This window comes from Hypomesus transpacificus, chromosome 22 (assembly GCF_021917145.1).
Source record: "Hypomesus transpacificus isolate Combined female chromosome 22, fHypTra1, whole genome shotgun sequence".
In the NCBI taxonomy this organism is placed as follows: Eukaryota; Metazoa; Chordata; class Actinopteri; order Osmeriformes; family Osmeridae; genus Hypomesus; species Hypomesus transpacificus.
In genome coordinates this window covers 14,178,087-14,205,559 of record NC_061081.1, presented here as the reverse complement: position 1 = coordinate 14,205,559, position 27,473 = coordinate 14,178,087, and the positions used below count along the sequence as shown (strand labels likewise).

General features: G+C 46.5%; 1 protein-coding gene across 5 annotated transcripts; it reads right to left on the bottom strand.

The window, feature by feature from the left end:
• Window positions 1–574: 574 nt before the first annotated feature.
• Window positions 575–27,427, bottom strand: grin1a (glutamate receptor, ionotropic, N-methyl D-aspartate 1a). Of its 5 annotated transcripts, XM_047045535.1 has the most exons (23): window positions 26,735–27,427; window positions 24,528–24,662; window positions 23,709–23,885; window positions 20,460–20,522; window positions 19,628–19,725; window positions 19,122–19,243; window positions 17,568–17,742; window positions 17,128–17,272; window positions 16,802–16,888; window positions 16,337–16,472; window positions 15,660–15,787; window positions 14,909–15,073; window positions 14,316–14,434; window positions 13,609–13,721; window positions 13,223–13,371; window positions 12,794–12,951; window positions 12,032–12,193; window positions 11,643–11,752; window positions 11,211–11,356; window positions 10,843–10,899; window positions 7,661–7,687; window positions 6,613–6,723; window positions 575–2,953 (listed from the first exon to the last, which is right to left on the bottom strand). In XM_047045535.1, the coding sequence occupies exons 1-23, from the start codon at window positions 26,981–26,983 to the stop codon at window positions 2,885–2,887; spliced, it is 2,901 nt and encodes a 966-aa protein (XP_046901491.1). In that variant the 5' UTR covers window positions 26,984–27,427; the 3' UTR covers window positions 575–2,884. The 5 variants fall into 5 exon arrangements, with proteins under 5 accessions (XP_046901491.1, XP_046901487.1, XP_046901488.1 ...); XM_047045531.1 differs by lacking the exons at window positions 6,613–6,723; window positions 7,661–7,687; window positions 10,843–10,899 and having other exon boundaries at window positions 16,325–16,472; window positions 26,735–27,426; XM_047045532.1 differs by lacking the exons at window positions 6,613–6,723; window positions 7,661–7,687; window positions 10,843–10,899 and having other exon boundaries at window positions 26,735–27,426.
• Window positions 27,428–27,473: the final 46 nt, after the last annotated feature.

The window sequence follows — 27,473 nt, the reverse complement described above, 5'->3', positions numbered from 1 at the left end:
ACGCTTATTTAGAGGAATTGTATTGGGACTTTGAGGCAGTTTAGCTTTCGTCTCATCAGTAACGGGCGACCGTTACTAACATAGTACAGTCGCACAATAATCCCTTAGTTTTACCGGACACCTTTTTCAATGTATTCTGAGCCAATTCGCAACATCACTAACTCCGTGGTGTCATTGAGTTTCCCTTGTAATTATTTCAAACAACAGGTGGAGTTACCTGCGCCTTTGCTTTGAACTTTAATTAATCCCAACACGACTCCTCGGAAAACAAAACGAGAAAACACTCTGGATATAAACCACACCCATAGCCAAATAAACAAGGCTACCTGCGCACGAGATTTAACATCATTGGTCCACAACGTGATGCCAATTTGTCATTGAGACAATCGCCTACATTCGATTTAGTTTTCAGACCGCAGTCACTTTCAAGCAAGCGTTCTTATTGGCTTTCGCTGAGGTATGTACACACGTGGCGTGCACGATGCACCACGTAAAGCGTACCCAAACGTAGCCTCCAATTCAGTGTTCAGTGATAAACTTCCATAAAATAAATCACGGAATTTGGTTGCTTTGTACAATAGTGTAGGTATTTATTTACAGGTACATTTTTATAAATACGATAATTTACTCTTAAAGAAAAACTATTGTTTTGCCATCTTAATAAGAATTGAGGAGATAAAATACAAATATCTTTGTGTATTTGTGTTTCTGAATAAGCTAAATTGGTATTAGACAGTAGTATATATATCAACTATACAAGTGCAATACAATTTCCCCAATCCCAAATTGAAATATCAGCTTGAAATTTCTGTGGCAAATTCTGTGGCATTCATTGTATGAATTCAACCTGTTACCATGTTCCTTAATCATAAAGCATCCAAAAAGCTGAAAAAATACAGATAAAAGGACACTATTCACCATGCATAGACCAGAATAAGAACACTACCAGAAGCAACAGTGCAAATAATAATAATAATATTTCACATTCATGAACTAAACTATGCTTTAGTGTTTTTTTTGTGTTGTGTTTGTTTGTTGTTTTTTTTTTACACAAAACGGTGTCTGGTTCTCCAATATAATGCTATAACTTATAAATAAAGCATTCCAACAAATTATTGGGTCACTTAAAAAAAAAAAAAAAAAAAAAAAAGGATTTGAATGAGACACTTGTAAAGTTGTTAACTTCAACCACTCTAAACCTTTCTATAAACATGTTCATTTGAATGAAATTCATGAAGGCTTGGAGGTGGTGGTTCTGAATATTCATGTGGCAGTCAAGCTTGAAGGGAACAGTACTTTGAACAGTACAGTACGTTAGTATAGCAATGCCTCTTGGGGCACAGGACAGTGAAACGTCTTGCCAGAGGGGAGAATGGCAGTCTCTCCACAGGCAGAAAATGTTTCTCAACTCCAGTGCTTGGGAAAAGGCCAGTTTTTGCAACTAACCAAGACACGTGTACACAACTTAACAGCCCTCACCAGGACTGCAAGTTAAGATGAGTTATCAATACACTTGGCTTCTTTCATGTAAAATATCTCAAAGTCAGTGACAGGATGTCCTTTCGCTGCACTGGGAGGAGGTTTTGCATGAAAGACCAAGTGCTGGTTGGGTGAAAAACTAGGCCCCCTGATGCAACCCTTTCAGACTGGAAATGAGAAAGACTGAGAGAGGAGAGAGGGAGACAGAGGACGTTCTCATGGCAACAACTATGGGCGGGTCTCACAGGAGCCTAGTCCAATCAAAAGACCTTACTAAACAGTGGGTGGACCACAGAGTCTGAATATTAACGATTTACAAACCCTAACACTCAGTTTCATTTGGGAAATGTTTTGATCCAAGGATAAAGGTACTGGAATTAGGCCATTTATGAATACACACAGACAAATCTAAAGGTTTTAACCAGACAGTTATGAAATGAGTGAAGGAGTTGCTGGATTTCATCTGTAGTGTCCCTAACAAACATGCGTTTGGCAAACAATTATAACAGACTCAAAGATTTAAATGATATACTGTCATCGAAGCTCACAATGTGGCAACAACTGGCAAGAGAGACAGCAGGCGTCTCAGGAACTGTATTGCCAGTTTAAACACAACAGAGAATATGCATCAATTAAAGTCTCATCTGATTTTATGCATTTACAAAAACATGCATGTTTCCATATCTATTGTTGCTTGGGGATTATATAGTCACGCAAATCCATACCCTCGCTAATAAATCTTTCTCAGCTAGGGAATAACAAAGGTAGATCTATAAGAGTTAACATACTGTATGGTTATTAAAAAGTGCTCCGTAACGATGATATTCATCCCATGTTCCTATATTATCTTACTGTACATTGCAGTTGAGAAATTGATAATAATACTTCTGGTTTTTCTAGTTTCTTAATGTAAGGTTAAAGTATGATATGTAAAGTACCTGCAACAAATCGGTCCACAGAAGTCACCTAATTAACAGCTTTTCTAAAACAGGAACATTTTCAATGTTGCTAGATATAACCAAGAAGTGGTAAAATCATACATCATAATGTCAGCAGTAAGTCTGCTATAAGACCAAAACTAGATCATTTAAGCTTAAGTTTGCAGAGTAAAAAGACAGAAGAAAAAGTGAAAATATCAGTAAAATAAGTGTGTGACTGTGTGTTATGCTTGGAACACTAGAACTACCTTTAGCCATACTAGTTCCAGCTTTAAAAAGGTGCAAAAAGAGTAAACCAGTTCTTTTAAAGACAGGAAGTCTGTCCACATCCTCAGTAGGGCCACGACTGCCACACAAAGGAGGGAGCTGGGAGACGACATCCCTCCGTCTGCCCACCCGCGTTCTTCCTCTCTCTCTGAAGAGCGAATCTCTCTTTCTCTCTCTCTCCCCCTCTCTCTCTCTTCCTCTCACACCACAGTGCTGACAGACGGGTCTGACAAGTTGAGCTGGCCCGTGATGTCTGTGGGTGGGTACTGCTGCAGGAGCGGAGAACAGGGAGAGGAGAGAACAGAAACAGAGAGAACAGGGAGAGGAGAGAACAGAAACAGAGAGAACAGGGAGAGGAGAGAACAGAAACAGAGAGAACAGGGAGAGGAGAGAACAGAAACAGAGAGAACAGGGAGCGGAGAGAACAGAAACAGAGAGAACAGGGAGAGGAGAGAACAGAAACAGAGAGAACAGGGAGAGGAGAGAAAACAGAAAGAAAATGTCACTCGCTTACACCAAGGCCTGTGTTCCGTTCGTGTCTTACCTCTTAGGAAAAGCCAAAGGGAACAGCTCTGCTCCATTTCCGGGGGAAATGATAGAAGCAGAGCTCTTCCGTAACCCTCCCCAGGCAGAAAGAGGGAACTGAAATGCAAACAGTGAAGGCTGGTTGGTTGGCTGGTTGAGATGCTGAATGTAAAACCATGAAAGCACAGTACCTGTCTATTCTGCCTGAAGTGGGTTACACACCTAGCGTGGAGTAGAGGTAAGGTCCTGAGAGTCAAGCACATTTGAACCAGCTGAGGCAATCTTCCCTCAAAAGGCTGCAGGGCAATCATTTACCTCAGCGGGTAAAATCGATATCTTATTTTACCCAAAGCCATTAGGATGTATATAACTAATTTTGGCAGTTCAGAGGATCAATTAGGATTGAGCCCCGGTATTGCAGTCATGATGACCAGTTCAAAGTGCTTTGCAGTCGGACTCTTACTCCCAGTCCTGATTTACACTGTGCTTTTGTCAAGCAAAGTGCTTCTTTACTGGGCATCTACAGTGCTGGGTGGCCAAAACTAAAACAAACACCACTCAACCCCATGCAGGTGCGTGGTTACAATGGCAACCGGGACTTTGGTATTGTGTTACCTAACGTTTCACCGATTGTGTGCGATGCCTTGTGTACGGTGGCAGTTACCGTGGTTTACAATGCTGAGGACGGTTACCGTGGCAACGGAATAGGGCAGCGGTGTCGCGAAACCACCGCCGTCCCCTTGGATACGTTCCCAATCCATTGTAAACACGGTAATGCGCTGATCTTGCAAAGTCTAAATTATTAAATATCGAGACATACTTTTTTTCCAAGGGTACTAGAAAATATTATTTTCCTGCATGCTCTCCTGTAGTCTTTAAAGAGCTTTCCAACACGTCAATCAGAATCCAACTTACTATGTCTGGATTCTAATTCACAGTCTTGTTAGTTGGAAAACATGAACAACTTAGTGTGAAAAACAATTCACCTTGAATTGAGCTAAGCTTTCAGAGAAATCTGAGATCATTTAAGAACATTCCAATCTGTCACTTAATCCACATACCTTTAACTCTTCAAATAAAATAAAAAATCCCATTTATGATTTCTCATCAAATAAATTTAGCCTGATAATAAAAAAGCAAGATCTCAAATGGAAGAACACGAGGTAAGATTGTGTCTCATTTTAGCCTGTGTTTATGCTTTACTCCAGCATTCAGTTCAATGGAGCTTCATAAATTCTTATGATGAAACGACCATGCTAAGTGACCTCGGAGCAGCGTCTGCAGCGAATCAATACTGTTGACCTTTAGTCGTCAGTTACAGAGGCTGTCCCGTTCATCACTTAGACTTAAGTGTTGCATCATCAAAAGGCTTAAACCCCCCCCGTTTAGGCCTCTGCAAGGTACTCGGAGCGCTGCCACTTAGCTCCCCTGTCCATGGGAGCAGGTGGAACTTCTAAAGAGAGACACTTCACTTATCGTCGTCACTCTTAACAAATGACTACGGCACTTAAAATGCGACTCTAAACAAAAAAAACGTCTACCAAGTGTACTTCTACTGTTACGCTCTACCACTGAGGACAGGAACAGTGAGGTGCATGCTGGCGGAAGGAGAGAGGAGCGGTGAGGGCATGTGAGTGAGGGACACTGACAGTCAAAGTCCATTGATATCCATCAATATAAAAGAAGGAAACACTTATATAAAATTAAAATAATGGTCAAAGACTGAGGATGGTGCATCTGTTGTTAAGATTGTCCTTGCGGCATCCACTAGGATCTCTGCGGTCTGTCTGGTTTTTGTGCTCAAGGCTCCTCGACCTAGAATCCTACACCTCTGACAGATGCATCGTTCAAATTAATCTCAAGCTTCTTTTCGTGAATACCTTCCAGACCGGCAATAGGTGCAGTACCGATTTAGTTCAGTTTGAGAACATCCACAGAACATAGGCTACAGAGACACAAGAGCAAGAGAATAGACAACCCAAAAATAAACCGACACACAATGACCACTTTGTGTCCCGTCCGTCCCCCCCCCGTCCCCCCCCCCCAAAAAAAAAAATTGAGTGAACAAGTGAGTTAGCCTTGTAGCTAATTGTAGTCCTGGTAGCTGGCTTCCAACACAGCTGAGATTTGGTCACTGATGTAGCCAGCGACGTGACCAGCAGAGCCAAGATCTTTATTGGTGAGGAAGAGCACTTCACTCTCTCATTGTGCGGCAGCAAAGGGAGCCTTCACAGAAAACACATTTACAGAAAGAGTTCTGGATGTGCCTATCAATGTTTTTTTTTATGTTCATGTTTTCTTTTCTGGTGGCTCACAACTTTGCTGACGACACAAGGAGAGTTTGCTGCTCTTGCGGAGGGTGGTAACGATTCTTCTAAGGTTCTTGAGCCTAGAAAGACAGCGTGAGGAAGGCGACAGGAGAACAATCTGGGATGTCATCCACCTAAAAATAAAACCCTTTCAAGACATGCACATTTGACGCGATGAAGACATCAAATTAAAGCTTGTTCTTGTCTGTGAGACGATGCGATTTTGCGACACAACAAACAAAACGAGACAAAGCAAAAGAAGTCTAGAGAGTTAAAACCACTGATTTGAATCCAAGGGGGCGGAGGGTGATCCTGAAATAAACGGTCTGTAGGTATAGTTAGACGTTAGTGTATCTTCAGAAGAGTCGACCGACTCCAGTCATCATTGCCATCTTCAAAAATGTTTGCGAAGGATTAAACGTTTGGTGCATGCTTTGACATCCAAACCAAACTAACAAGAGCTGAAAACAACAACCAGGGAAGCACAGGATTTCAGTGGAAGAAGATGGATCAAAGCAATCAAAGGGACAAGAGAACAAAACACAAATAAACACGCACACACACACACACAACGCCACAGAGGAAACAAAAGTAGGTAACCACATCCGAAATCACGTGGCAGGGAAGAAAAGCAGCCAAAACAACACAGACAGTCCTGCTTGATCGGTCCTTTACTCCAGAACCAGAGCCTCTAATCCAATACAGCCCCCAAACCCGGCCGAGCCCAGCCTTGCCAACAGCTGCTGCTCCAGAGCCCCCATGCAACCTCCCCCAGGGCCCTGTCCTCGGCCTGACCTGTCTCCTGCACTGCTCCTACCATCCTGCAGGGGGCGACCACCTACAGATGGCATCTGGATGGCTGCGCGATGACTGACTGACAGAAACGTGAGCGCGGCCGCCAAGCCACGGAGGATGAGCGAGAGAGGGATGAGGAACTCTCATACTCCAGACATGGGTATGGCAGAGGAGGAGACAGAGGGTGAAGAGAGGCTGTAGAGAGAGACGATAGGGAGGGAGACAGAGGGAGAGAAAGAGAGAAAAGGGAGAAGGAGGAGGAGGAGGAGGGAGAAGCTGTTGTTTCTTCATGTTCTTACCGTGTCTTTGGAGGACCTACGTCTCTTGATGCTGGAAGCCAGGTTGGTACTGATGGACCTAAAAGAGGCTTTCTGTTTGGGCTCGGGGTCTGCTCTACCACTTTTCCTATCCTAAAATAAATATATGTAGAAACATTATTCGTGTTCTCGGGGGGGAGTGACACTTTGGTTTCAGCCTCACCCACTCTCTCTCTCTCCCTCTCTCCCTCTCTCCCTCTCTCCCTCTCTCCCTCTCTCTCTCCCTCTCTCCCTCTCTCTCTCTCTTAACCCTCCCCCCGTGTTCCTTCTTCCCTTATCCACTATCTTGGGTTGTAACAATGGCGAAGGTTCGTATTTTGAACGGCCTTTCCCGCACATGTAAAATGCAGTGAAGACGGGGTGAACGGTCATTAAACACTATAAGAGGAGGGTAGAGGAGTATAGCATGTACAACCTGCAGTACGCTATGGACCTTATGTCTCTACTCTGCCTTATCACAGTCATGAGAATCAGAGTTAACGAGATGGGGTATCCCTATCTCTTTTCTGACAGATCCAAACAGCCCATCATTGTACATGCCCCCTACAGGAATGCATTGGAATGGTTTGGGGGATGACCATCAGAAACGTGTGTGAGCGATGCCTGTGCTACTCTGTCTGAGCCGGTCACCTCATCCAACACACGCACACACACACACACACACACATCCGTTAAAAATTCAACTGTAGACATTTCCAACATCTAAACCTCTATGCCCCAGAGTCATTACAATACCATTTGGGGAAAAAAGAAGCTTAACCAGATAAACATCAAATATCCGGAGTGCTAGCGATAAACAGGATAAAGTTTCAACCCTCAATCCCAAAATCTACAAAATCACATAAAAAAAAAAGAAAAGGCATTTCCCCTGGTTAAACACAGGTTTTCTGGCCATATCCTTACAACATTACAGGTCACCACCCGCCTTCTTTCCATCCATGTACCTAACAGCTACTCCCCACGTCTCTACATGACCGAGCACATGACCGGGGTGTTAGTGTGCAGAAAGCTTGTATTAAGGTACTCTTACATCTTGTGTCTCTAGAGAGGAAGAGGGCTGCGTAGGGGAGGAGAAAAGAAAAGTAAATAAACATCCATCCACTCAGCTATTAAGATCGTTAAAACTTTAAGATCCTTAAGCCTAAAAGCGAAGGTAACCAAAAGAGCGAGTATCAAAGCTAGCAACAAAAACATCGACATCCAAAGCCAGGCGATAGTAAAAAACATTCAAGCTTTGAGAAGGAAGGGGAGCCACTTGAAATGCATACCAATTTGTTAACATAACAACAGATAAGTAAGAGATTAATTAATCAACTAAAGCCATTTTAATGGTTATACCTTGGGGTCTGGTATAACGGAAATTCACCTCACACGCTAGGGTTGTGAGCTAGTTGTGCTAATGCCTGTTTTGTTCCAGACTACTGTTTTGCACAAAAAGTCGTGCTAGAATGAGATGGACTAATCTAATGGACTTTATCGTGAGGTGGAGGCTGAAGTACAATCAAAGTTGTCACGATAACTGTGATGTTTTCCGAGCCAGGGTTTTAGACGGTTAAGAGGGCTTTACAGTAGTGTGAGTTTCGGGAGTGGGTCGTAATGAGGGATTAGGGAGGCCTGTCTAACAGGGGCAGGTGTGGTGTGAATTTCATAACATGCAGAAAAGGAGGAAATAGATGGGGAGGTCTTGGGGGGGGGGGGGGGGGGGGGGGGGGGAGAAGTGGAGGATAATAAACACCAAACAAACAACGTGACGTTCATCCCCTGGCCAGCACAACACCCTGTCGTCGGTTCACGTGACTGAGCCCCTTCCAAAGTTCTGGGCCCTGCTTTAGAAAACCCAGACTGTTTCACACTCTTGATGTTGTGGCATTAAGAGGTGAGTGTCTGTTATCTGGCGTTAGAGATGGTTGGAGCTGATTTGCAGAGGGGTGAAGAAGAACATGGCAACACTCTCTACTGAGCAGGAAAGAAAAACGTTTTTCCTGTTAAAAGAGGTTAGAGTATGTTAGAAAATGTTCCAAGCCACCTTGTGGTAACATTCCACACACGGGATGGTCTAATAATCTATTATGAAGGCATAAAAAATAACTGAAAAAATCAATGCAATTCAACACAGATTTTTCGTTGTTTATTTACATATTTTGTGTGTCTTTCCTATGGTCTTTTTCTCCCTTTAACTGTGCGTCGCTTCTCCTCACAGGAAACCAGCCAATCAGAGCACTGGTGAGGTGCTGCGTCTGCACAGTCCTGGCCATGCAAAGCAAGATGGACCCCCAGAAAGCGTCACACTGGATATGTCATGTATTTGGCAGTTTCCTGTCCCCAACAGGAAACAGCAGCCACTGTAGTGCATCATCACACCATCATTAGAATCGTAGTCGTCATCACTGGTTCTTCCACATTTTCCTCTCCACCTACAGGAAGTGCACTTCTGAATAAGCCCCGCCCCCCCCTGAAGGGGACAACTCAACTGTTAAGAGAGATGCTGTCAACCCCGGGGGTGAGGACAGATTCGGAGCACCAAACATCCATGCACCTCAAAGATCTCTTGGCAAGCTATGTGTTAGAAGCGACAGAAGGTGGCATGTTGGGTAATGTAGTTCTTAATCATAGGGGAAGCTGTAGGCAAAACCAGCTAGAAGCAGTTATTCAGAAGTACACATCCTGTGGAGTTGGATAGCTACACCCAGCTACCTTCAGAAGTATGTATACACACAAAGTGTACACACACACAAGCTGTTGGAATGATGCCACAACACACAGACACCTGCTCGTGAATGTCACTGAGGAAGGAACAGGCTACATAAACTGTCGTTTTTGAACTCTGCTTCAGATCAGCCACAAAGCTCTGGAATAGCTCTACCATTCAATAAAGCCTCTCATGAGGGAAAAAAATCACTATAACAATATCACAGAGGCATGAGTTTGATCTAAATGTTTACGTAATGCAAGCATAGCTTTGCTTCAGCTAACCCATTCTCTTCACCGTCTCCATGTTCTGAATGAGTCTCAATAAGGCAATAAGGGCTGTTTCAGCGGTTTGTGTAAAGAATAAAAGATTCCCCTCCGTAGCCTTCCGGGCCTGCTGTGAAAGATGCTAAGGAGGATCATGCGCATGGCTGGAGCCATCTTAGTGCAGCGGTGCGGCCCTCAACTCTGGAAAAAACCTCCATCTGGAGTCCTGCTCTGGGTTAGCAGGGCCCACAGCTGTAAACAGCCTCGTCCTTCCCCAGTGAGTCGCCCCCGCCCCCAACCCCGCCCCCAACCCCGCCCCCACACACCGTCAGCCAACCGTGTGTGTCTGCTGTAGTAGTCCATCCAGACAGACACACACACGGGCGTGAGGGCTACGGCCAGTCAGACGCTCTGACGGAGAAGGACATCGATTTGCTGACACCACACAGGACCAAAGACCAAAGACCCGTTACCGGGCGGTTACCGGGCAGAGGCAGCTGCCTCCGAAGCCACATCACAGACTCACAGGGCCCGCTGCCTGCCAGTGTGCGTGTGGTTGTGTGTGTGTATGCATCCCCCACCCCCTTCCCGGATGAACCCATGCCACAGTGTTGCAAGAGCCTTGAACAGCATTGTGGGCAATCGGGGCAGTTGGAGGTGGAAGGGGAAAGGGGGGGTGCATGGGGGCAGGGTGAAGGACTGCCAACGCTTCGCTGCGGGGAAGATGTTGGGAGTTTGACGGCAAATCGTGTTCTCCGGTAAGGGGCGGGGTGGAGGGCCTAACTGAAGTGTGGCCCGGATGGTTTTCAGGGTGTGGGTTTCAAGAGGCCGCTGTTCTGAAAGGAGTCCCTGACACGCAGAATCTCCCAGTGATCATGTTCTCATGGTCCTTATCACACATGAGGGGCTCAGCAAGGAGAGGTGTTGAAGAGATATAGTGATGCACATCAAAAACATTGACATTTAGAGTGTGCTTTGCCTCCAGACAGGTATATTGATAGTTGGGTTAAAACGGCCATATTTCTGGAGGTGGTTCCATGTTGCTGTTGGTACATGTGGCTCTATTCAATGAGAAGGATGAGCGTGGCTCATAGTAGAGACAGCTGGTCAGCATTAGCTGCACAGTCGGGCTTAGGAAGCGTACAAAGCATGTGGCAGTGGCAGCAGGCTCATGCCTGTCCACAACTGACAACTTCAGCTGGGTCTTAATTCTAACGGCGAGGGGTGGGGGGAGACGGCTCTGCTAGGTTTACGTACTAACGAGGGGGTCCCGGCCTGGCCCAGCGACTGGCTCCCTGGACCATCCTTGCTGTCCTGCAGGCACAGACAAGAGACATGGGCGACGTGGCCCCTCAGGGACCTGTAGGAGCCTACGGGCGGGAGGGGATGACACCTGTGTGATGTAGCGTGGGGGGCGTGGGGGTTTCACTGTTCGCAGGACAGTGATTCACAAGAGAACTGGGTTCCCACGGTGCCAAAAACTAAAAGGAAAAAAAGGGTGGGTGGAGTTGTAACACCTGGAGGGAAGGAAGGGGCTGAGAGAGAGGGGATCGCTCAGCCCCTCCTGGCCCACCTCTTCCCTGGGTGTGTAAGTGTGTGGAGGTGGGCCGCGACGGAGGTTCTACCTGCAGGTTCTTCCTCCAGACGTTGACGGCCGCAAAGGCCAGCTGCATCTGCTTCCTGCGGGCGTCTTTGTGGCGCTTGTAGGCGATCTCGATAAAGATGAGGAAGATTCCTGCTGCGATGCCTCCGGCCACCAGCATGAAGACTCCTGCAGGTAGACGGACACACACAGACAGGGGTGTGTCACTAAACTCGACCACGCCCACTGACCCCGTACTGGGTCACGTCAGAACAGCGGGCGCGTGCAGGCATCTACACCTGCTCCGTAAATCCACCGGTCACACACACCACGACCGCCACATCATGTCAAAAACACCAAAATACCCAACTGAAAGACTAAAGGTATTGGACAAAAAAAAGCTACAGTACCTTACCACTGCAGTTTTTGTCCAATCACTTTTAGGGTTTCTCTAGGTCTGAGAGTGGGACCATACCTGCCATGTTCTCAAAGGTGAGTGTGGCTGGGGCATTGCTCCTTGAGTCACACTCCTGGTATCTCACCCAGGTTTTGTCTAGGTCTTCCATGAAGCCGTTCTCATGTGAACTGCAGGGGGTCGGGGGGGATAGTGGGGAGAAAGTGAGAGTGTTGTACATCTGCCTGGCAGGAAGACACATGCGAGTCGCTCCATCCCAGAATGCAACTGACACACGTGAAACAGACAAAGACAGATAGCTGGACAGACAGACAGAGGGGAGATACAGAGAGAGACAGAGCTCACACAGGGCGATGTGTTTGTATCTTGGATGTCTGGGGGGGAAAAAAAAGGAAAAGAATACGTCGAAAAGAGTTGAAAAGACGAACAAAGCTTTGGCTGGGACAGACCTGAGAATGGCCAGGGACACGTTCTGTTTCCAGGGGCTGTCCTTGCGCATGCCTATGCCAAAGCCCGAACGGAAAAACAGCTCTCCCGTGGTCACAAGGTCGCACTTCTGCGAGGCTTCAAACTCCAGCACCGCAGAGTCCCAGATGAAAGCATGCAGCTTGCTGTGGATGGGAGGGAGGGAGGCAGGAGGAGGAGGCAGGAGGCGAGGGAGGAGGAGACAGGAAGGGAGGGAGGGAGGAGGAGGGGGTTACAGTGCAACAGTACAGTGATATACAAACACAATTACGGCTTCCCCCCCGACCCCTCCCCCCCCCTCCCTGTGACACACCAGCGCGTGGGTGTGAATCAGTGTTACCAGCCACGTCTACGGACGCTTTAGACCCCAATGAAATCCAATGCCGGACGGACGAGGGGGGGGCGTCCCCCATTGGATTCCCACCACTCTCTCAAAGACGCTCGCCTGGGTATAACCTGAAAAAGTTGAACTCCTCAGCTCAACGTTAGCTCTTCGCTGTCAGCCCGGCGGCACCAGGGGCCCCCTACCCTCACACCTGCCCCTGCTCAGGGCCTCTCACTGGCTCAGCTTGACCGGTGGGCCTGGACCAGAGGGCTGAACCCGCAGTAAGGCCTGGGGCTTCCCTGTGGTCCGGAGGTCCAAATCTCCCCCCCGGATTCTGTCTGAACTGACCCTGTCTGAGCCTGGCTACCGTGACCAGCCGGCCGACCCTCCACCCGGTCGGCCCGGCCCGGCCGTCACTCACTTGTCGCGTACGGCCTGGATGGCCTCAGCGGCAGACTCATAGTTGTGCTTCTCCATGTGACGGTACATGGTGCTGAGTTCCACCTGCCGCCGGAAGTAGATGTCCACAGAGCTCTGTTTCACCGTGGCGTAGATAAACTTGTCTGATGGGTTTCTCAGCTGGAGGGAGGGAGGGAGGGAGGGTGTGGTTAACAATGCGACTCTCAAACATTTTTCCACACAGAAAACAAGAATATGCGTACTGCCGATGAGAGAGTTAACGTCAAGTGAAAGGGTGTCGTCACTACGGTTACGGCAGTCTGGTCATAAGAGCTCCAGTTCCACAGCACATTGAACACCGGGCAGGTTTGTAACTGATCCCCTTGTGTGTGTGTGTGTGTGTTCATGTGTGAGTGTGTACTTGTGTGTACATGTGTGTGTGTGAGCTGACCCTCGGGTCGTTGATGCCGGTGATGCGCTCCTCAGGCCGGTCCAGCACCAGGAAGGCAGCCAGGTTGGCTGTGTAGGATGCCACTATGATCATGGCAAAGCCGGCCCACACCATGCCCAGGATTCTCGCTGAGAAGCTGCGCGGTGCGCCTGTGGAGAACGGAACCCAGGAAGTGTTTTCATACATGTCGTTGCTAAACTAAGCTAAACTACGATGAGCTAAGCCAACCTAAGCTAAACTAAGATAAGATAAGCTAACCTAACCTACGCTAAGCTAAACTAAACTAAGCTAAGATAAACTAAGCTAAGATAAGCTAATGTGTTAGAAGTCTTCTTGTTTTCGTGTACTAAAGTGATTGTTTATGCTTTGGTGTTTTGACGCCGTACCTTCTCCTATCCCGGAGTTGAGCAACACTCCCCAGGAGAACCACATAGCGGACGACAAGGTGAGGGCATCTTCCTCTTCTTCTTCACTGTTCACTTTGAACCTTCCAAACGGGCTGGAGAGAGGGGGAGCAGGAGACAAAGTGAGAGGACAGAGAGCCGTGAGCCGTCCCTCAACCAACTCAGGCACGGAGGGAGCCAACACAAGCGGTCAGATGGCTGAGTGGTTAGGGAATCGGGCTATTAATCAGAAGGTTGCCGGTTCGATTCGCGGCCGTGCCAAATGACGTTGTGTCCTTGGGCAAGGCACTTCACCCCTACTTGCCTCGGGGGGAATGTCCCTGTACTTACTGTAAGTCGCTCTGGATAAGAGCGTCTGCTAAATGACTAAATGTAATGTAAATGTAGGACCACACCACACACAGACAGAGAGAGCAACAGAGAGCCTGACAGCGATAGGGGGATAAAGTGACAGTTAGAAAGAGAACAACAGTCACAGACAGAGCGAGAAGCACAGAGAGGGTACAGCGACAGGACTGTGGAATGACCAGAGCCTGTCTTCACCTCCGCCTTTCTCTCCATCCTCGCCCGGGGAAAGTCTGATGCCTTCAGCAGCCTACTGTACACACTGACCCAACAAAACCCATCTGAGCTCTAACACACACACACACACACACACACTGACACACACACACACATTCCCCTTGTACCTGAACCGGTCTAGTAGGTAAAGCATCACCGCCACCACATGCACCGACAGACCCACCAGCAGCCACAGGGTGCTCTGGAACGGCTGCATGAACGAGTCCAGCGTACTGCGAGGGATTTCCTGCAACACACGGCACGGACGGTCACACCAACGCTAGCTCTCTCAGCTACACCAACGCTAGCTCTCTCAGCTACACCAACGCTAGCTCTCTCAGCTACACCAACGCTAGCTCTTTCAGCTACACCAACGCTAGCCTCTTTCAGCTACACCAACGCTAGCTCTCTCAGCTACACCAACGCTAGGTCTCTTAGCTACACCCTATACTGCAGGAACTCTACATCTAACTGATTGTGATCATTTGTGTTTCAGATTTGAAGTGAATGACACATTGTTTTAAGAAATAATATCAACTGACATTTTCTCACTGTACAGGCAGCCCAATTGATTTGTTGTTAACTAATATTACTGCCCTTAACTTGGATTTTTGTAGCGTATAAATTGCAGATCCTAGCACTGGAGAACCCACGCACCAGGTCTACTGCACAAGGTTGTCTGTAATGGGTAATAAAGGGAGAAGGTGAAGTAGGCACGTACCTTTTTAACTAGGATAGTCAGGCCTTGGTACTTAAAAGGTTTGGAGAATTCGATGTATTGGGCTCGTTCGTTGTTTATAGTCAGCGGGGCTACGATCATGTCTGCAAGGCCTCCCAGCAGCTCCCCCATCATCCCATTCCACTCCTTCTTGTTGCTGTTGTTAACCTGCGATCAGGAGACACAGCCGGGTCAAACGACCGGGCCTGAGGCTTACACAGACGACAGGATCTTTCCAGAGAATCCTCCCATGTTCGGAGTTAACCCCGAGAGAAACCCCAGCGCGGGAAGGCCCTTTGACCAAGAACAAACGCACACAAACTGAAAGGTGTTTTTCTGGGGTCGGGGATTCTGGTTTGGAATCCTGTTTGACAGAAAAGCTCTGTTCGGTTCGGGCTGTTTGTTTCGGCCATGTCAGGTGAGGAGGAACACAAGGGGTTCAGCAACACAGCTGTCCCTGAGGGGCCCTGGTGTCCGATGGGACTTAATATAGGACAGTGGGGAGCTCCCGACGACTGCGTTTACAGCAGCTTGGCTCCCTAACTCATCCGGTCAAAGGGTCAGATATTGTATTGACAGTTAGTAATGGGATATGGTTAATGCATTCAATTAGACAATAATAATCTACAGTGCTGTAATCATCTCACGGCATTTCATCCAAAATATTTGTCTGACTTTTGTAGGGAGATTATAACTGTTTTGGCTAACGTTGTGTTAGTAATGCAGAAATCTTCCATTTCCAAAATAAACTGACCCGCTCCTGCGTTCCGAATTTCCCATCAGCCACCAGGTGCACCTCGTAGGTGAAGTTCATGTCTCCAGCAAGCTTGATGAGGAGGTCCACACAGAAACCAAAACAACACTGCGGAACGATCGGGCGTCCTGTAACCCAAACAGCAAAGATTACAAGTTACAATCACTCTAGATAATTTTTTTTTGTGTTTGTTATTGTTGATATGTTTGAAGAATCCCCTAGTATCACAAACACCACACCACAGACACACACACATTTTCACAACCAACCAACAACACCCAAACACGCGCACACACACACACACACACACACACAAACACACACACAGGATACTTGTCATGTCCACTGCTTACTGAACACACACCAACACATGCTCACACTGTTTTGCAAAAACAGAAGCAGCCACGAGCGGTATGCTGATGGTACGCTGGATGGTCACCCACACGCAAAAGCATGGTCACACACACGCACACAAGCATGGTCACACACACGCACACAAGCATGGTCACACACACAAGCATGGCCACACACCAATGGGCCAACCATCACTCATGACACACTCAACTACATGCATACATATATAGATACCTACTGCATATATATGTATGCATCTCCAGTTGGTGTTTGGAGAGTGTAGTCAAAGCACAGTGATATCATAAACGTCCCTGTTGTGTTACCTGGGATGGTCTCATTAGGTCCAGTGCAGATCACCTTTTTAATAGTTACTCCATTAAGTGCTTTTTCTTCACTACAGGTACCATCCTGCATAGTGGGTTTCACATACACAAAGGGCTCCTGGTGTATGGTGACTATCTGCAACAGATGGGAGGAGAAAGATGGATTCCCTGTGACGTGTCGGGAATTCAAGCACGTTCTGCGATGAGGGTCTTCAGAGACTCCGATTCCCAGACACCCCTTGGGCAGACCCCGCCCAAACACAGCACAGCCACACACACACTCTCAGCGCACATACACACACACTCTCAGCGCACATACACACACACAACAATAACACCCTCTGCACAAACACAGGTCAGATATACTACAAAAAATACAAATACATCTTTTAAAAATGAAAGAAATTTACCAAGTAAACAAGGTGACAGAACGTCATAGAGAGTGAGTGGAGCAGGTGGTGGTACCTTTAGTCTGGTCGACATCTGGAAACCCCGCGGCTTTTCCGTCTCTCCGCCCGGCCAGATGATCTTCCTCTGATTATTCATGACCACCTGCAGGGCCGCAGAAACACGTTAGCAGAGCGCTGACAGCGTTTGTGAAAAGGAGTGTGTTTCGACACCCTGCAGCTTCAGGTGGCTAACTGGCGCTGTCCTCTGTGTGTTTCACCTGATTGGTCACTCACTTTCAACATTTACACGTTTACTGTTCATTAGTGACTGAAGATGTGACTGACTGGGTGTCAGCTAGACAGCACATTACTGTGAGGTTTGAAGACTGTTTGTCCGTTGACCTGTGTTCCGTTGTAGATGCCGACTTGAACAAGTCGAGTCTTCTGGTAGTTGAGGATACTGTAATGAGCAAACTTCCTGTCTCCGTCGTCGTTGAACTCCACGCGTCCTGTGAGGCCTTCTGGGTATTTTGATGACATCAGAACCCTGATTCACAGATATAAAGATGACAGTTAGATATGAGAGAGGTGGGGATAAGGGAGAGAGAACGATTGAGTCAGAGAGAGACAGAGCAATAAAGAGAGATGGAGAAAGATTGAGGCATAGAGAAACAGAGATAGCGAGACAGAGTGTGTGTGTTTAAGTGTGTGTGTGTGTGTGTGTAAATGAGTGTGTGTGTGTGTGAATGAGTGTGTGTGTGTGTGCGAGTGTGTGTATGTATGTGTGTGAATGTGTGTGCGAGTGTGTGTGTGTGCGTGTGTTCACGCCAGGCCTCACTCACCGCTTAAACAGAGGCCCTGTTTTCCAGATGTTGGTGTTTCCGACGCAGCCTCTGGGGGGTTCTGTGATGTTCTCCTTCTCAAACAGCTCCTGGATGGACTGGGCCACCACGGCAACCGCGTCGGTGATGTGCGCCGACTCGTTCTTGCCGTTGATGAGCTGGAGGCCGATGAGACCTGCTCACGCCAACGTGTGGGGGGGGGGGGGGTGAGAAACAGCCAATCAGTGATGAGCCTGAACACAAACATTCGGGAGCCTTTTGCAGTGGAAAACTTATAGGGTCTCGAGGTTAGCAACCGTGAGCAAAAGTCTGAGCTAAGATCCAAGCCATGCTTTGAGTCGCTTTTGATGACGTTGTGTGTTTCAAATCAAATCAAATCAAATTTATTTGTATAGCCCTTTTTACACGCAAGCATGTCACAGAGGGCTTCACATGCGCCCATAGAACTGCCCCTCAACCAACCTAAACCCTCAAGGAAGACAAGGAAAAACTCCCAGAAAAACTCCCACCAGGAGAAAAAATGGAAGAAACCTTGGGAGGAGCAATTCAGATTGTGTTTTTGTTTGTTTACTCGTTTTGACTGGGATATCAAGAGATCTGGATTTATTCACTTGGACATCATCTCCATTATGAGAATAGTCAACGATTTCAGATAGTAATGGATCCATATCTTGACATAGTTCTTAGTTGACTTTGCCCGGCATTCAAGAGATTCCCTTGAAGTTGGATATATTCAATTCTATAACCCCCCATCTAAGGGACCAAGTTGGGAAGAAAAACAGGCAAAACGCTGTGTGAGTGGGATCAAACTAACACACATCAAACCTATTAGAATTGATATGCAAATTTACAGCATCGATCCAACTTCAGCTAAGTTTCTCTATTGCAAACGGGTCCAAACGTATTGCGGAGTCGTCATGGAAACCACGGGTGATGAATGTGGAGACTGGACCAGGTGCTTGGACAGACACGACATGGAGTTCCTCGAGGGAGTTGGAAGTGCTTAAGTGCCTAGGGAAGACGCGAACATTTTGTGAACATTGAGTGACATAGTTACGTGAGACTTGTTTCGCATTTCCAGAAACAGAGAGAAAGGTTGTTGCTTACCATTCTATTTCAGTTACACTTCAAAGTGGGGGTTGCAAAACACCCTTCATAAACTCATGAGAACCAAGCTATTAATTTTTCAGAATAGAACAATGAATGCAGTGTAGCTACGGGCAATCCGAAATTTATATGCAAACATTTACATGGGTTTGAAAATATGAACCGATGCTGTAGGCTACAGCTTGTCCGTAAGGAAGCACAAAGTTGACGAAAGATGAGGATTGTGGAATATGACTCATTTAAACCTTTAAACATGTCAAATGCTTAAATGTTTAAACGCTAAACATTTAACAAACAATAAAAACAACATGACTAGGAATCTTCATCAGAGATAACCAGCCTTCCTAATCCTACATGTCATGGGAAAGCAAAACGACCAGTAGGCCTACACAAGATCAACGTTCGGAGGTCTTTTCCCAGTGCTTGCTGGGTAACGGTCGTACGTACCGTCTGGCGCCTCGCTCAGGGCTTTACCGGACATCTCTCGTTCTCCCACCAGCCACACGTAACCGGACCCCGTCATGTTGAGGAAGCGGGCCGCCTTGTAAACAGACGCAGCGTCCTCTTCGCTGGAACACAGAAGTATTCTTTTCGAACTCGGCCAGTTGGGTTTGCGTACCGTAAACATTGTGACATACTGTCAATTTGGTTGAGATAGAGTAAATGTAATTTTATTTTGACCGCTCTTTTATTTTGACGTCACCGGGGCTTCACATGCGCCCATATAACTACACCTGACCTAAGCCACCCTAAAAAGGAACAAAATGAATAAATGGGTGAGGAATTATTAAGATACATTTAGAAAATGGAGAAAAAACAAACTAATGTCTGATGGACTGCAGTTCAGAGCAGCCCAGATGTGAAGAGGAGGGACTATCACCCGCCAAGCTTGTGTTGATTGGTGGCCAGCCAACCAGTCCTGACGTGATTGGTGGACAGTAGAGGGTTCTTACCTGGCGGAGAGGATGATGACTCGGGCCTCCAGCTCTTTAGCCTCCAGCAGCAGGGCAGTTAAGTTAGTCTCCTGGCTGAACTGGAGGACTTTCTCTGCCTGTGATTGGGGCACAAAATAAGTCAAGCCAGCTACTTACCCCGACCTCAGAACCCTGCTCCCGCTTTACCTGCTCTGCTCGGATTTGGACGCTTTTGGTTGAAAAAGGAAGATGGGACAAAAAGGAATACGATCCAAGGAAATCGGCTCAACTAAAAAAAAAAGCTTGGGGGGGATGGGGGAACTTTTGCATTTTTTGCATGCAAACTGAGGGTTATCAAGGCTCCAAAGAAGAACGTGCACGTTAGGTAGGGAGGAGAACAAGGTCAATGCAACCAGGAACTAAAAACGGGTGAAGGGAAGTGAGGGGGGGTCCTTTTCCCCTCAAGCAAAAACGGTTGAAATCTAGGTAGAACAGGAAGGAGTAGTTTCTGGGAAAGTATTTTTGTCCCATACAAACGGTTGTTGCAAACAGTTTTTTTTTTTTTTTTGGTGTGTGTGTTGTCCTGAGAACATGCACTCCTGTTACTGAAGGAAGAAAAAAATAAAATGCTAAAAGTGGAACGCTGTTCATTTGAACGTTTTTTTTTTTGTTGCGAAAATTATAGTTCTTTCCATAACAAAACCATTCTTCATTGAAATCATAGGAAAATGCCTAAAAAGAAAAAGAAAAGAAAAAACCACGTGCTACCAAGAGAGGGGCATTTCTGGGTTGGCTGGTGATTGGTTGGCTGGATACTAGTTGCTACGTTTGGAAAGTTGGTGGGCGGCGTGCATTGACCATGCAAATATACCTTAGGTCCTCGCTTGTTGTCAAAGGACAGTTGGTCGAGGTTTTCATAGTTCCTTTTTTTATTCTGATGAGTAATGTGCACAGAGAAAATATGCAGACACAGAAGAATATTATAAACAGTTGAAAATGGAGGGCAGTAAAGCATTCCAACAAATCTCCACTTTTCTGCTTCAAATTGGGGATCTCAAAATGGGGCTTGCAAGGGGACATCAAAGACTGCCAACGATTGAACACAACTCAGTTTACTTCCTGAACCAACTATGTTTACTTCCTGAACCAAGTCTGTTTACATCCTGAACCAACTGCATTTACTTCCTGAACCAACTATGTTTACTTCCTGAACCAACTGCGATTACTTTCTGAACCAACTATGTTAACTTCCTGAACCAACTCTGTTTACTTCCTGAACCAACTGTGTTTACCTCCTGAAACAACTATGTTAACTTCCTGAACCAACTATGTTAACTTCCTGAACCAACTCTGTTTACTTCCTGAACCAACTATGTTAACTTCCTGAACCAACTATGTTTACTTCCTGAACCAACTCTGTTTACTTCCTGAACCAACTATGTTTACTTCCTGAATCAACTCTGTTTACTTCCTGAACCAACTATGTTAACTTCCTGAACCAACTCTGTTTACTTCCTGAACCAACTATGTCAACTTCCTGAACCAACTAGGTTTACTCCCTGAACCAACTCTGTTTACTTCCTGAACCAACTATGTTTACTTCCTGAATCAACTCTGTTTACTTCCTGAACCAACTATGTTTACTTCCTGAGTCATCTTTGAGCCAAGCATTTTACCAACCTTCAAACACCTTCACACCCTCAAGTCCTTCAACAGCGGATAACGAGAGGTGTTCGGTGCAGAATACAGAACAACAGGTGAAAGCAGGACGCTCTCCATCATTAAAATAAGTGTTGCCAACTACAGCACTGCCGTTCTGCTGTCACCATTTTGAATTCGGCTCAGCTCCTTTGAGCTACAAGAAGGGTCACAAGGGACTGTCCTGCCTGTGACCAGGAGCCATTTTGAAGTGAGAATCGCTTCTCCTTTCTGCTTCACAGGGCTGCCTCTCTCTGCCTCAATGTCCCGCCTCTCAGCTCAGCACCAACTGCCAACTGTGGGTCTACAACTCTCCTCTCCCCAAATGCTACACTGACCCTGCAATGAGTCCATTAAAACGACCGACCAGTAAACCCAAAACAAATCGCACTCAAAGCCCGTGTGTTCACGCTTCACTGATGGGATTAAAGGTCTGTTATGCCCAGATCTAATCTGAGGTGGGGTGCGATCAGAGTTGCATCATTACACTTAGGCTGACTCTGGGTGCTGATGTGTTTAGGATAAGGTCAGAGACCATGAATCACACCCATGAATCACTGTGAGATTGCGGCAAACACATTAATGCGACTAGAGTTTCGGATAAGCGAATCAGAATGACCCAAATCATTTTTGGGGGTATTATTTCCCTCGTCTCAGACGTCTGTGTTTTAAATGCAGTCCTCTGTGACACTCCTGATGTGAACCTCGTTCTCCTTGTCTCCCAAAAGAGTTTCTTTGAGTGCTCTATTTTTACCTCCTCACTCGGGCATGAATACTGCATGATGTGTTGCTCCTGTTTTTATTCTGACAAAATCCACTACAAGCAGTGACCCCACGTCACTCTCCTGTATAGATCCCATCTTGACAAGAGGCATGTTATCACGTCTACTTTTACCCCAAGTGGGAATATGAAAAGAATGTGGCAGAATCGAATAATTAGCAACAAATAGCCATCTATTTTTTTTCACAAACCTCTCTAATTTGTTACAGCTGCCGACTGCCATATTGGGTGATATTTATATTTAGTCGTTTAGCAGAAGCTCTTATCAAGTGCGACTTATACAGGGACAATCCCCCTCCCCCCCAAGGAAAGCAGGGTGAAGTGCCTTGCCCAAGGACACAACATCATTTGGCATGGCCAGGAATCAAACCAGCGATCTTCTGATTACTAGCCCGATTCCCTCACCGCTCAGCCACCTGACTCCCTGATATACTGACATATTCGTCAAAGTGTTTTTTTTACTATCAAAGAGACGGCGTCTCATTAGAGAATCACACTAAGTTCTTGTCCTAGGAGACTGTCGAGACTACGGGCTTCTTCAAACTGTTTTTGCAGAATACGCAACAGTGTGTTTATCAAATGCCTCAGAGACCATTCAGCGTCAGCAAAGCCATTAGGATTATCCAAAGAAGATCAGTCATATGACCATGCATGAAACACAGCTATAATCAGCCACGCCACATTAATCTTCGATGTGTGATTGATGAGTGAAAATATCCTTGGCTCACACCGTTACCTTCCAGCATGAGTTATCAGGCCTTGCGTCACATTTAATTTTTCATCACCCGCTAATTAAATTACTTGAGACTCTGTTCTCTTTCTCGTGCAATTACATCAAAAATCCCTTAAGGGAACAAACACCTCTGTTTAAAACATCCTTGTCTTCATCCCCAGTTGAACTAGGCTCATTAACTGTGTGTTAATCGTTCTGTGTCATCTCCTTACGGGAAAAACATTCCCAACCTCTTTCTGGTTTTGGGTGGATCAGCACATTTCACTGACGTTGGTTCAACCCACCGTGGCCCAGAGCTGAACTCAAACTGGATGCGTAACGCGGGTGATATCTGGCTTCACATGCTGCAACACACTGTCTTAAATTACATAATCCCAAAGCGCACAAAAAGAAAACCCAGGGGCAATTTAGTTAATTAAAGTAGAGAAACATGCTAAACTAGTAAACATAGCACATCATCCATCTGTGCGTAAACAGTCCATGAGCGTGTACCTCAGGGTGAGGAAATGAGGGCTGAACTCCCGTCGCTTCACGTTTCTACGTACAGATGGCATTGGTATGATCGAACTGTACATGTATAAAAGTCATTGATGTTTTGCAAAGCCCCAGATTAAGTCCTCTATTTGGTCTCCCATTGTGAATTAACACAGGAGAATTTGACTATGGTGAAAAGCAACATGAGATGAGTAAAGAAACGTACAAACTTCTGTCAGATTAGACCACATTAGACGCTGTTGATGCCTAAGAATGTTAGCCAACATTTACACAAGGGTGAGAAAGATGTGTCCACACAGAACAGAACGGAAAACATCTACCGTAGATACGTAGAGGACCTCTGTGTTAAAACAGCGGCTACACACACACACACACTCACACCCCGGAAGGTCCTGTGTCTCGGAGCGTCTCACCTTCGTCTCTCTCTCTTCCAGGAGCGTCTCCAGCCTCTTCTGGGCGGCCCGCCCCTCGTGGTCGTCGCTGACGATGAGGATGATGTGGTTCCAGCGGAACTCGCGCATCATGTCGAACCAGACGTGGGCTTGGTGGGAGTAGGGTGGGACGGTGCGGAGGAAGGACAGGTGGATGCTCTGGGGGTCGGAGGGAGGTCAAAGGTCAGAGGTCAGAGGAAAGGAGAACGAGAAGGCAGGATATACGCCCAGGACTGACAGGTCGTCCCTTTCGTGGTTTGCCATTACAAAAAAATTCTACATTTTTGAAAGCTAAACGCTAACATAAGCCTCCAGTTTTTCTAGTCTTATTTGTTTCTATTGAGTAAAGAGTTTATTGTGCTGTCACGGTCACTGCTCATGCATTTACATTTAGTCATTTAGCAGACACTCTTATCCAGAGCGACTTACAGTAAGTACAGGGACATACCCCCCGAGGCAAGCAGGGTGAAGTGCCTTGCCCAAGGACACAACGTAATTTGCCACGGCCGGGAATCGATCTGGCAACCTTCAGATTACTAGTCCGATTCCCTAACCGCTTAGCCATCTGACTCCCTCTTCATGCAAGGCAAGAGGGTATTCAAGGCAGATTATAAAACACATTTCCTTCCTTTTTATGATTCATTTTATGGCATCTAATTATGGCTGTCGTGATAGCTATTAACTTAGCACGTTAAATCAATAGCGGCTATCTCCAAGAGACCTCTTAATCTTTCCCACTGTCTGTCTCTTCCCTCCCTCCCTCTCTCCCTTCCCTCCCCCGCCTCCCCCTCCCTCCCTCACCTTGTCAGAGTAGATGGACATGCGGGTGGTGAGCCCCACCACAGGGATACGGTAGAACCCAGCGGTGTAGGACACGGGGGTGGGAGTCAGGTGGTCGTTGGACTGGGGAGGGTGGCTCACCAGGATGGCATACACCTGCAGACATGAAGGGAACAGTTACAGCCAGCTCAGCTGCTGCTTGGGAGCCTAGTGAGCAAATCACAAGGCAATCAAGCGCAATGGATCTACAACCGAGTACAACTGAGGAACCGTCTTCCTTTGAGAAAGTTCCACGCTTTCACATATCACTGTACGGTAGTTTATTCTATTGCTGCAAGCATTCCACGATACAATACAACTTTATATTCTATTGAGCATTAATGTGTAGCTTGTGTATCTCTTAAATCTCTGAGGTCTTGTCCTTGGCTAAACTGCTGGAATATAAACACTGAATTATCATTATAGCCTGTGATGATTGCACCTATTATAAATACAATGTTGTGTCTCAATTTTGAGAATTGTCTTTGAGATCCAATGGTGTGGCCAGAACGCCGGCCTGACCGTGTGTGCTTGGTGCAGCAGCTTCATGTGTGAAGGCCGTATGGTTGGGTCTGAAACGAGGTCACTCATCCACAGAATGCTCCCAGGCATCCACACATCCATCTGCTACGGACCACCCTTCCCAGTGATAACCCTCTCCTCGGAGCCAAACCGTCACATTACAACACACAAGGCTAAACATCCATCCCCTCGCGCAGTCCATGATACATCTTACTGGGGCAGGAGGGGGTAAACTGAAGCTATGAGAAGGTAGCTCTGTGGCTCTCTGCTACATTTACATCTAGCAGACTGTCTTATCCAGAGCGACTTACAGTAAGTACAGAGACATTCCCCCCTAGGCAGGTAGGGTGAAGTGCCTTGCCCAAGGACACAACGTCATTTTGCACGGCCAGGAATCGAATCAGCAAGCTTCTGATTAATTGCCCGATTCCCTAACCGCTCAGCCATTTGACCCCCTCTGCTAATAGGTGACGGTGTGTCTGCTATATTCAGGGAGTGCGTGCTGGGGCAAAGCTATGTAAGTAAAGTAATCATGCCTTCATGTTGCACACGCTGTCATCCAAAGAGACCAACATGCTGTTGTGTGTGTTTGTGTGTGTGTGTGTGTGTGTGTTTGAATGAAAGATAGAGAGAGAACACTTTTTAAGCTCGTCAAAACTCACTATTCTAACAGCAGGACTTACATCTCAGCTGAGTAGGGTCAAGTATAAATTTATGCACATCTTAATTTGGACCAGCATTATTTGGTGGATAAGTGTTCTGACATTTTGGCTGTGAGTGTTAAAATACTTTCTTTAGAAAGTAGGCTATGTTTAGTGCTCAAGGCTTAAATGTTGACGCCCTTTTTGCACCTCGACCTACCTTTGGCAATATTTGGTCACATGACATGAGAGGGATGAAAGTGGACCGCTGCAGTGAAATCGTTCGTTCTGAATTGTGCGTCATTCATTTCGCTTTTCGTTACTTCCTTTACAGTTCAGTGGATTGGCAGCTGTGTTCTCTTTACAGTGAGGCTGCCCTTTCAACCGCGATCCGACACGAACTGTGGCCTATTTAGCTCTGTTTGTATCAAAACAGCCTTGGTGTATCAAAATGATTCATGATTTTAATTTTGGATAAAACAATAGCTTAGTGACCCAATTGTGTGAATGATGGTTTAATCATGTAATTTGACCCGATTTGTTTTGAAGGCTGGCCTGGAGACAGGCTCGATGGTCTGCTGCGCAACGAACTTTTTCATAGGCGTCTAATTGGGTTTTAGAAAGCTTAAGGCTATAAGCGTGTGAAAATTCAACTAACTGCAATTTGAAAGGCATGACATGAACACATTTAAATCTATTGGAACTATTTTGTAAGCCTACGTTTAGTAATTCCAATACGAATGCAGTGGTCAATATCGACCGTCTCTGCCCTTAACCCACGTCACTTCTGTTGAATCACAAGTGAGAATTTGCACCAAAGGCTACGTCGCTTCTGTTCATGCGGAATTTACACTGTATCGCCACTCGTATTTTTTTGGTCTGGATAGCCTATGCAGCATCTACTGTAGGATATTGCTGGTCTTTCACAGCAATGTCTGAATACCAATCATGCGCTACTTAAATGGCAAGTGTATTGGCTATCTCAGCTCTCCAGCACTGGGGTGACACTTTCTTGCGATAACCTACCTGGCTGGAGATGAGGTCTTCACAAACGGAGAGTGCCATCTGAATGGCATTGGGTTTGTGAGTTACGGAGATGGCGGTCAGATTGAATTTGTCTCTCCCATATATCTGGTTTGCTTGAGTCACCGCATCCTTAAACACCTGCTCGTACCTTTTCTGACTCAAGACGGCACCGATGTTAACTATCTTTGGCTCACATCCGGCCCGCGCACAGGAGCACGAGAAAAGCACCGCCAGCAAAAACAGACGCATCGTGTGAAAGACCACACCGTACAGCGGATCCCGGTAGTTTTTCTCCCTGTTGGCGGGTCGGCTTGACCGGCTTTTAGGCGGCACGACTCACCCTTTTATCTCGATCGAAATCACTACGCCACCGTAGCCTAAAAAGAGTATAAATTCTTGACAGAAGATTGATGTGCACTGCGGAGGAATGTGCATCTAGTCATTAGGACTCAACAACCGCTGTTTGCATAACAATGATCTGCACTGGGTACAGTAGGCTAGTTCACATTCTCCTCCATTGCAGTTTTTCTCAATCTGAAGATAAGTAACAGCGGATCAAAAATAAATTAGACAATTTCCCGAGCTCTCTAGCGCTTCCTTTTGTGTCGTATAAACGCTCTTCGTTCCTGTGTGGGCTGGATATGCGGCTCCGCTGTGAAGTGTTCACACTGACGCGAGGCTCGGAGCTGAGCGTGCTGTCCTTGGTGCTGACAGCTGTGCCCGCGCGCTGTGGAGCGCG

What these genes read in the sequence shown, in the direction of transcription:
- grin1a (XM_047045535.1), bottom strand. Translation starts at nt 26,983, where the DNA reads ATGCGTCTGTTTTTGCTGGCGGTGCTTTTCTCGTGCTCCTGTGCGCGG. An exon ending in AAGACCTCATCTCCAGCCAG is followed by an intron (nt 24,663 to 26,734) that starts GTAGGTTATCGC and finishes TCATGTCTGCAG; the next exon opens with GTGTATGCCATCCTGGTGAG. An exon ending in AGGCCGGGACCCCCTCGTTA is followed by an intron (nt 7,688 to 10,842) that starts GTACGTAAACCT and finishes TCCCCTACGCAG; the next exon opens with CCCTCTTCCTCTCTAGAGAC.